Source organism: Rhodofomes roseus (assembly GCF_022264815.1).
Source record: "Rhodofomes roseus strain CIRM-BRFM 1785 chromosome Unknown C8Q71scaffold_5, whole genome shotgun sequence".
Classification (NCBI taxonomy): Eukaryota; Fungi; Basidiomycota; class Agaricomycetes; order Polyporales; family Fomitopsidaceae; genus Rhodofomes; species Rhodofomes roseus.
In genome coordinates, this window is record NW_025952961.1 from 1,494,126 (window position 1) to 1,503,186 (window position 9,061).

At 57.6% G+C, this 9,061-nt stretch overlaps 2 protein-coding genes across 2 annotated transcripts; both read right to left on the reverse strand.

Moving 5' to 3' along the window:
* Window positions 1–2,067: 2,067 nt before the first annotated feature.
* C8Q71DRAFT_721919 (uncharacterized protein) lies at window positions 2,068–2,717 on the reverse strand (the record flags this gene model as incomplete). The annotated part of the gene is made up of 2 exons (XM_047921485.1): window positions 2,068–2,543; window positions 2,645–2,717. The coding sequence occupies 2 exons, from the start codon at window positions 2,715–2,717 to the stop codon at window positions 2,068–2,070; spliced, it is 549 nt and encodes a 182-aa protein (XP_047781851.1).
* A 5,609-nt stretch (window positions 2,718–8,326) lies between these two features.
* Window positions 8,327–9,016, reverse strand: C8Q71DRAFT_746315 (L30e-like protein). Its single transcript, XM_047923060.1, has 3 exons — window positions 8,821–9,016; window positions 8,573–8,720; window positions 8,327–8,522 (listed from the first exon to the last, which is right to left on the reverse strand). Exons 1-3 carry the CDS (start codon window positions 8,951–8,953, stop codon window positions 8,456–8,458), a joined length of 348 nt encoding a protein of 115 aa, XP_047781852.1. The 5' UTR covers window positions 8,954–9,016; the 3' UTR covers window positions 8,327–8,455.
* Between the last annotated feature and the right edge of the window lie 45 nt (window positions 9,017–9,061).

The window sequence follows — 9,061 nt, forward strand, 5'->3', positions numbered from 1 at the left end:
GAGCGAGGACGTGGCCACCGGCGCTTAGGCCATTTAGGGCAAGTCACTATGGCACTTGCGCGTCCCGGTGCAGGTGCTCCTCCTCGGTGTTGTGGCATGTCCCAGGCATGTCCTCACTCTAAGTCTCGCCCGCTCACCCTATCTTCTCACCACTTTCTCGCTCGCCTCTCTGTCTCTCGCTTGTTCTGGAGTTGCCGTGGAGGCTCGAGCAGCCAACGCACCAATGCGGGCCCAACAAGGAATGTCTGGACGTCTGGAGAAGGGCAGGATATCCCCGGTGAGTCCCTCCATATATCTGCTGCCTCGGACCTCCTCCATTTACTCCTCAACATGTTCACAGCGTGCACGTCTGTTCTCACTTGAGGTGACTTGACACGCACACTTCCAAGCGCGCCCGCCCAGGCTTCCTGTCTCTACCTCTCTCGTGCCCACACAGCCTCTCAACGCGTCAACTTGAAGCCCCACCGCAATTCTGCCGGCCCTCAAGACCACTGCGAGGTAGTGCAACTTATCCACGCACCTCGCAACCACCTCGTCCGGCCGGCGTGCCTCAGACGGGCAAAGAATGCCGCACCCGTGTCTGCGCTCAAGACAATGGTGCCCAACACGACGTGTCTGCGCTCCCGCGTCCTCTCGCTCGCTGACCTGCGTCCCCGCGCCGCTGCGACCTCCTCCATTCCAGCCAGCTGCCCCCGTTGTCTGTCCACCAATCTGGTCTTGAACACGTCTTGTTCGTGTCACTGTGCGCGCCGGAGATTGCTCTGATCGGCCTCGCTCGGAGTATACCATCCGCAGCGATGCACGCGCGCTGCTCGACAACCCAACCGGCGTAGAGGAGTGCGAGCGTTGTACGACCGGTGAGTGGCTGTGCATCGAAGGACCGGACCTCACCTCACCTGCCGGACTGCGCGTGCGGACGACTGGAGCCAATCTCGTAGCTAGCCTCCCGCAGGCAATTGAACTGGACTGGCGGGCCACTAGTCTCTGTGCAACCAGAACATTGTGGCAACCCGGGAGATTATCAAAAACACCGCGCCCGGTACGTATTGAGCAATGTTGACTGGGCAGTGTCGAGTCGAGCACGTCCGCTCCTCCGCTGGCGAATGTCCTCTCATCAAGCTGGAACGATGGCCAACAAGAGAACGTGGCTTTGAGAAAGCAGACGTGCCTTTGGCTGATCACGGAGGCACCTGACCAGCGTATTGTGCGTAGCGGATGCCGGGCTGAGGGCGTCGATCCTCGACACGTCAGATGGACCGGGCTGACGGTGGCGTCGTGCTGTCATGTCCAACGTTTCCGGCAGGGCTTCTGTCTTCCTCTCGCTGACGGTCGAATTGCAGCGTTTACGAGTGCGCAAGTTCTAGGCCTGCTTTCAGTGAACACCGTTGCGTCTGACCGGTTCATACGCTCACTCAACCACCGGTCGACTCAACCGTAAACCCACCCGTGGACCCACGAACCCGCGTTACCTGCACGCAACCCGTACCCGCTACGGCGGGTCTGTACCCAGACGGGTGCATTTACTAGTAGTACATAGAGTAGTACACAATGTGTAGCATACGTTGACAATGAGATCTATTGCCAGAAATATTGAGCACAGAACTGGAGAATATGAGCTGCAGCAGTGACGCTTGCTGATGTTTGTGTGAACTGTTATGACTATGTAACGACTATCTAGCGACGCGATCGCCGCATCTTCCCAACCTTCTAAAATGCGACGGGTCTTGCTAACGAGTGATACGCTGACGCTATGTAAAATCGGAATTTTAGCAACCGTTACGGCCCGTCACAGCCCGTAACCGAAATCAGAGAAGTTCTGATGTGTCTTCTCGGCGCTAAACTGTCGGTTCCCAGACCTCGATTGGGAGGCTCGGGCTCGCACGCTCCTAGGACCTAATGGGGATATGCGGTAGTCCAGGCTTCTAGGCTGGATGCGCTAGTGTCGGCGGCTTATTTTCGGCGTCACTTGTGGTGTTCTTGGCCTGGACAGGGACGTCATGAGAGGATTAGTTCAGTCAGATCCGTGCGTGAAGCAGAGCGATCCATTCCATTTGCATGTGTTATATACTAGTTCATATCTAGGCCCTCCTCTCTCGCCTCGTCAACTTGGTCTGTTGCGTCCGGATTGGACTGCAATTGCGCCCGGAGGCGGATCTCTTTCCCAGCGGTGAGTTCGAATTCGTATGGATTGGCATCGGGATCCGCGAAGTCCGGGGAGTTCCTGAAGGCCTCATGTGGTTCCGGGCTCGGTGATAACGTGAGGAACTGAGTCGTGTGAGTGTAGGACGCGTGGCCGCTGAGACCGGCCCACGGGATCGGAACACGGACCCGCATTCCGCTGCGCGTGCCTGCGAGTCGGAACGTGACCCAGTGCCGGGCGAGGCACGTGATTGTCGAGATCCTGCCCGATCCGATCATGTGGTCCCCAGCCCAGAGCGTTAAGACATGGCTCCGGGCAAGAGGGCGTCCTGGTTGTCTGTCTACAACCCACGTCTCCGTCCTGCTGGCGTTGTCGATTTCTGGTACATTGCGTACGAGTACCTCTATGTTTACGGCGTAGCTGGGGGGGTTGTGGGGACGGGTACGTAGGAGTTCTGCGTGTGTCTCGTTAGCGATTTTGACTGTTGTGCAGCCGATTCTATACCTTCAAGGGGCCTCGTTCCCCTCAACGTGGATACGTCTGGCTTCTTCTTGCTGGCCGAGAAGGTGAGGAACATTGTCCAAGCGTTGAGCGCTTTTATTAATCGGATACGTATGCTTTATAGCCTCTGGGGTACTTCGAAGCGTGACCTGACGTACGGGCGTTTGTGGAGTTTTATGATTTTATATGCTTCATGAGGGGGGACATAGTTCCATAGTTCATAGGCATAGGGCGGGGCTTTCTGTGTTGCTGAACTCATGCTTCGTCCCGAATTTATATGATGGAATGTGCGGCTTGTTGTGTTCTGGCTGGTGTATTCAGCCTAAGCTTTGGCGCTCGGCTAGGCGTCTGGGCCATGGTCACGTGATTCCGGCCACGGCCAGGTCTTTTAGCCTGCGTTGGTCGGCCGGCCCCGTGACCCCATTCTGGGTGGAGCGGCTGTTCGGGGTTAGCCGTTCGGGCCGGGCGGGCCTTCTGCATAGCCTTTGTTGTCATGCTAGGCGTCGTGGTTGTTATGCTCGTCGACAGACGGGTATGGCCCTGCTGCGTGTCCTTACAGTTGTCCATACCTTATGTACGAACGTAGCGGTTTGGCTTAGTTTGGGTATACCCCTTGGAAGTAGTGGGTGACGTTCCCCAGGTCAGACATTATCCGTTGTTGTGCTGTATCTATAGTCTGTGACCGTCCAGTCTATTGTTTACCGGGTTCGGTATAGCGCAGTTCGCTCCGTCTCCTAAGAGATTACTCTCCCCCGGACAGGGGGATTCGGTATTAGCATACCAGAGGTAGCTCATCATTGGCGTTGGGCAACGTCGATGTTCGGGCCAGCGCGACGGCTGTTTTGGCTTGACTATCCGCCCTCGATCCTGAGTCCGACGACAATCATGGATCGTTTTTGTGCAGTTGGCTTCACCTCATATGAGGTTACTAATCCCCTGGACCACGTAGAGGTCTGCACTGGACTCGTCGGCGACGAGCCCACCAGGGGGGGTAGCCGGTCTCGAAGACTTACTAGTAGCATGTAGAGCAATATTGGCGGCGGCGCGCGCGTCACTAGCCTGCCGCCGAGCTCGGGCGAGGAATTCAAGCTTAAAGACTTCTATCGCTTGTCAGACTTTCGTAGCGCTAGCCCAGACGGATTCAGTTGCGGAAGGGGCAATGCAATGCGCGTAGCCTGAGCTTGAGGCCTTGAGGCTCGACTGTCGGTCTTATCGCGGTGAGCTCGTATACCATTTGCTTAAGTCGCATCGTACTTACCATAGGTGCAGCTTCGGAACGCAAGTAACCGAAGCCAACGATCACCGAGTCCGCCGCATTCAATCGTTACAGGGAGTCCTTGGTGGTCATCTCGGGCCCGCGCTCCCCGAGGTACCTGTGTTTTGAGAGAACACATCGGTCGTCGTGCGATCAGTGGACCATCACGCAAGTTACAACAGCTGTTGACCTGAAGACGCCGATCGCAACGCAGGGTAGGTATATAGTCTCCTCAAGAGGTCATAGCTCCTTTGCGCCTCACAAGTGTTCGAACGCACCTCTCACTACGACCATTCTGCCTTGCTTGATTTCCGCAGAAAGTGTGAGACGCTGTATTGAGTTCACGTATGATCAGGCTGACGCTCTCTGTTCAGCAACTATCTACCAGCATGTCTTCAACTGGACCACAGCCCCTGACTCCCGAGGGCAGCGCAGAGGCGTTCTACGTTCATGGGCCGTATGTGCTCATCTTCAGCACAGCCAGTGTCGATATCTGGCGGACAGGCGGCCCGCACGGTCGCCTCGAGCATATAGCGACCCTCGCCCAGTTCGTAGAAGCTATGCCGTATCACCTTGACCCCGTCTTCGACACCGACCGCAACCTCATCATCATCGCCGATCAGGAATCTGAGGATGACGTACCTTCCCTCCTCGTCTTCAGCCTCGTCGACGGACGGCTCATCCGCAAGCTCGAGTTGTACGGCACCCTATCAGAGGACTACCCTATGTACGCCGACGGCAAGATCCTGGTAGACATCGAAGAAGACAAGGAGCACTTCCCGCCCCATGGCCTTACCAAGATCTTGCTCTGCGACGTCGTGGGGAACGGCGCTGTCCTCGGCAGTGTCAATCTTCCCGCACGCCTCCAGGCTCGCGAGCGGTTGCGAATTAGCATGAACGGAGGCGTGCTGCTACCGTCCACGTCCGGCAAAACGGCGATATCTTCGCGACGTCCTCCGAGCAATGGGGAGACAAGATGGAGGTCCTATGCTGGCGCGGGGCGGACGTTCCGAAGTCCCCGGAGCCAGCCGCGAGCTTCACGCTGGAGGTCGGAGTCGAGGACGGCGATCAGATCTACCCGACGTGCAGTGCGCCTCTGGACGAGACGGCGTTCTTGCTCGCCGTCTACGAGGCGGACGGTAACGTGCTACCGGTGCAGTCCGCCTGCCAGACGTCGATCTACGCCATCGACGTGGAGACCATGACTATCCGGTGGCACGCGAAGCCCATCGGAGGCTGGGTGCACACTGTTCGGTATGTCGCTGCGCTAGACGTCATCGTCGCTTTCGGGCGGCATGACAATAGGGCTGCTCAATTCTCGCCGCCCGTTCATCGGTTCGTCGGGCACCTGCCCCGTAAGGCAGGTAGCATCAGATCCGGATCAAGCCCGACAGATTCCCGATTGATCCAGCCACCGCCTACCGAAAGCGGCAGGACCAACGAGAGAACGAGCTCACTTCCCGACTGTACATTACTTACGAGGTGTCGGATGTGTACGATACCCACAGAATATTTGAATCTTGCCAATTGCTATGGGATGCATGCACACAGTGTCGAGGGCTCGCTATCAGTGGGCTTACATAATCACATAGGTAGTCAGCAGTAACTTTCCGTTAACGCGCGCGTTCACTGCTGTCAGTTCACAGTCTTGAGTCTCGTTTCTAATCGGGCTATTCATCGCGTTTTTCTTCCCCTGCCGCTCTCTCATCTGTCCCGACAATAACCTACATTGACTGCTTAAAATGTTATGTGATGCATCTTACATTTACATTCTTTAACTTCGAAATCGCCGTTCACAGCTCTGCGACGGTAAACCAACCAGGACGTGAGCGCTTGAGCTCCGAGTCACCCTAGGCTCGTCCTCTGGCTGGTGCAAGGTCGTATCAGTCAGTGCTAAGTATCGACGAGTCGTTAAGCGTCATTGTCGGTAGGCGGTGGCTGGATTAGTCGGGAATCTGCCGGGCTTGATCCGGATCTGATGCTACCTGCCTTACGGGGCAGGTGCCCGACGAACCGACGAACGGGCGGCGAGAATTGAGCAGCCCTAATGGCGACGGCGTCAAGCCCGACAAGTTCGGGTACGTAGTTGCCCTCGACCCCGCGACTGGCAGCCAGCGGCGGATGGAGACGATCAGCCACAATGTGCAGGGTGTCCCGGTGGAATACGGCGGCCTCAGTCAGACTGCAGATGACTTCCTAGTCGTGATTGTTTTCCGCGACGGGTCAACGTGCGCTGTCGGCTTGAGGCATTTCCTCGAACATGGCTTCTCGAGGGAAGGAGAGCAGTTAGCGGTTTTCAGGCCGCAGCTGGGTGAGGAGTCCAATGTCAAAGAAGTAGCCGTAACTGGGCAGACGGTGATCGTTTCTGTCGGCCATGGCAACCGCGGGTCTCGTAGCTTGTATTTCACTTTCCCGTAAAACTACTCAGGCATTACATAGAACGAAGTGATAGTTTTTCATCCAGACTACGGTTTCATTTCTCCTGACACGTCCGCTGGCTGCGCGTGGCGGTTCCAGACCTCACTGCCATACAAATCATGATTCGGTGGGTCTGAAACATCACAGGTCGTTGACGAGTAACACGGCAGCTGATGCATCTGTACAGTCTTCATATTCAGTGTTCATGGAATGATCCACAGGTGTTCTCTAGCCACCTAGACAACAATCTTCGCTGTAGTGTACGGTCGTTGTGTACGCAGTCTCCTATGCTGCAGACTCTCCAGGTTGTGGGACCCAGCCTCATCTGATCAAAGGCGGGTGCTACATTATCCTCTCTGAGTCCAAATGTGTCTCATGTGCGTCTATGCACTTGTCTCTCGCAGGTCTCAGGCGTTTGTAGCACGCGGTTTGTGCGAGTCGATAAAAGACATTTCTGGAACCCAGTCGCGCTATCAAATTCTTCTGCGACCTGAGACCATTACTCGTGAGTACGGCGGTCTGAGACTGACATCAGCGACGACCAGTGTCGCTCCGTCCACCCTAGTGCAACTTGCGCGTGAAACTGTTTGACCCAGAGTACAGCTCGGGTCGTTTACAGGCGCGGTAGCTCGGTGTGTCCTCCCTATATAAGCAGGCATACATTGCTCATCCTCGTCAGTCCGCTCTTCACTGCAGACTCACCTCAATACCATCGCACGGCACTGGCTGGTAAGTCGACAGCTCCACGCTGAGTTCCACCCGTTCACTTGATGTTGATGGCACCCCCGTTGTCTTCTAGCTCTGCGACTTATTTGACGATCTCACGAACCTTCATTGAACTCAACACCCCGAACCGATCATCCGAGAGCATCCATCATGCGCTACTCCGTCGCCACCGTCGTCATCGCCGCCACATTCGCGGCCACTCAGCCTGCGCTGGCTGCCCCCGTCGCGTCCGTTCCTAGCACGTCTGGTCCTTCTAATAACCACGAGTAAGTGCACCATCCGCACGCAGATTCCCTATGCATCAGGCTCCGGCGCTGACGTGTATCCGACCGTGCAGTGATTGCAAGCGGATGTACGACTACCTGGCCTTTCGCGGCGTCGAGGACTCGAGGACGGCCTGTGGGCCAGACATCACATGGGCGATCTCTACGCACGAGGCTGTTTGGCGAGTAAAGAGGCGGAGGCGGATGTCCAGCTGGACACGTTCTTGGGTGATTCAGGAGCAGGGTCCACCGGTCACCCCCGACCCCACCCCAGACTCCAGTCAACACCCACCCCCCAGCCCTGGGCCCTCTCGGGGGGACCCCTGCCCCCGGCGGCAGTAGCCCTCCCGTGCCTCCGCCTCCTCAAAAGGACGGTCCCAAGGGCCCTCAGAGGCGTGGCGCAGCCTGGCGGAAGCGCGAGCTCGAGCAGGGGAGCGCGGGGCAGCAGAACAGGCGCCGCGACTTGGAGCTCGAGTTCCGGGGCGGCGGTGATGTCGTCCAGCTCGTCCGGGCTGCCGCGCGCCGGCGCGCCGTGGAGCAGCTGTACGCACAGATGGACGGGATGGTGGACGAGCTGTACTATGCCCGGACGTACGCGATGGTGGAGCAGCTGTACGTCCGGACGGGTGCGATGCTCGACGAGTTCGACTGAACGGCGGTGTGGACCTGGTACCGTGCGATGGTGGGTTTGTGGTATGTGAGAGTGTAATCAGTAGTTTGTGTGCATGCTTGTGTTTGTGGTACGTTTGGACGCTTACTACGTATTGGATGCCCGGCTTTGGGTGCTCACGAGCGAGCAGTGCTTCGGACTCTGTCGAGGGATGCGATAAATCAGTATCGGGAACCTGTACCAAAGTACGGGCCGCTAAGGCATAGAGCGATGAAGGAACCCCTCGCATACCAAATGAGTGCACGAGCAGCAAACACTTCATTGCAAACAATGTCGACAACTTGAACTTCACACCTTGAGCGCACGTAACGTCAGCGCGATGCGCTCTCCTTACAGGCCGCTTGCAAAGAGCAGACGAGATCAATCCGGTGTGTATCATTGCGGACTCATGGCAGTATCCATAGTGCATCAAAGCAAGTATAAGAGCATACAACAGCGTGTCATAATATACTCGTGACCCTGGCATCAAGCTATGCGATGTTTTATGCGGCCTGGGCCTCGGCGACCGCGAGCAGGTCACTGTCTCCGGGGTCGGAGACGGTCATGACACTGAACGCGAGATGAGCGACTGCGGTGACTGCAGCAGGGAAAAGACGCACCCAACCCGGAAGAGCTTGCCGGCGGCGGTGCCGAGGGCGACGTTCGTGCCCTGGAAGTGGTGCACGGTGGTCTTGGAGAGCATGGCGTAGTACTCGAGCTCGGACTTGCGGAGGGGCGGGCAGTTGCCAGCGATGAGGACGAGCTTGGCTGGCGGGCGGGGAGGGGGAGAACAGGACGGCGTCAGCACAAGGGACCTTCTCAGCCTCACGCTCCAGTCCCCGGAGATCAAGGCGGGAGGCGGACTCACCCTTGCCGCTGCGCATCTGCTTGAGGGCGGACTTGTAGCCGAGGGAGTACTTGCCCGACTTGACGACGAGGGCGAGACGGGAGGCGATGGACTCGGTGGACTTTGCCGCCTTGGACTTTTTCGTGGGGGCCATTGCGTGTGCTTGAGGTTGCTGGGAGGGGCGAGGGCGGCGGCGGCGGTGTCGGCGGTGGCGGTGGGCGCTGGCTGTTCTCCCCGCCCGCTCTGTGGACGCCGCGGTGGC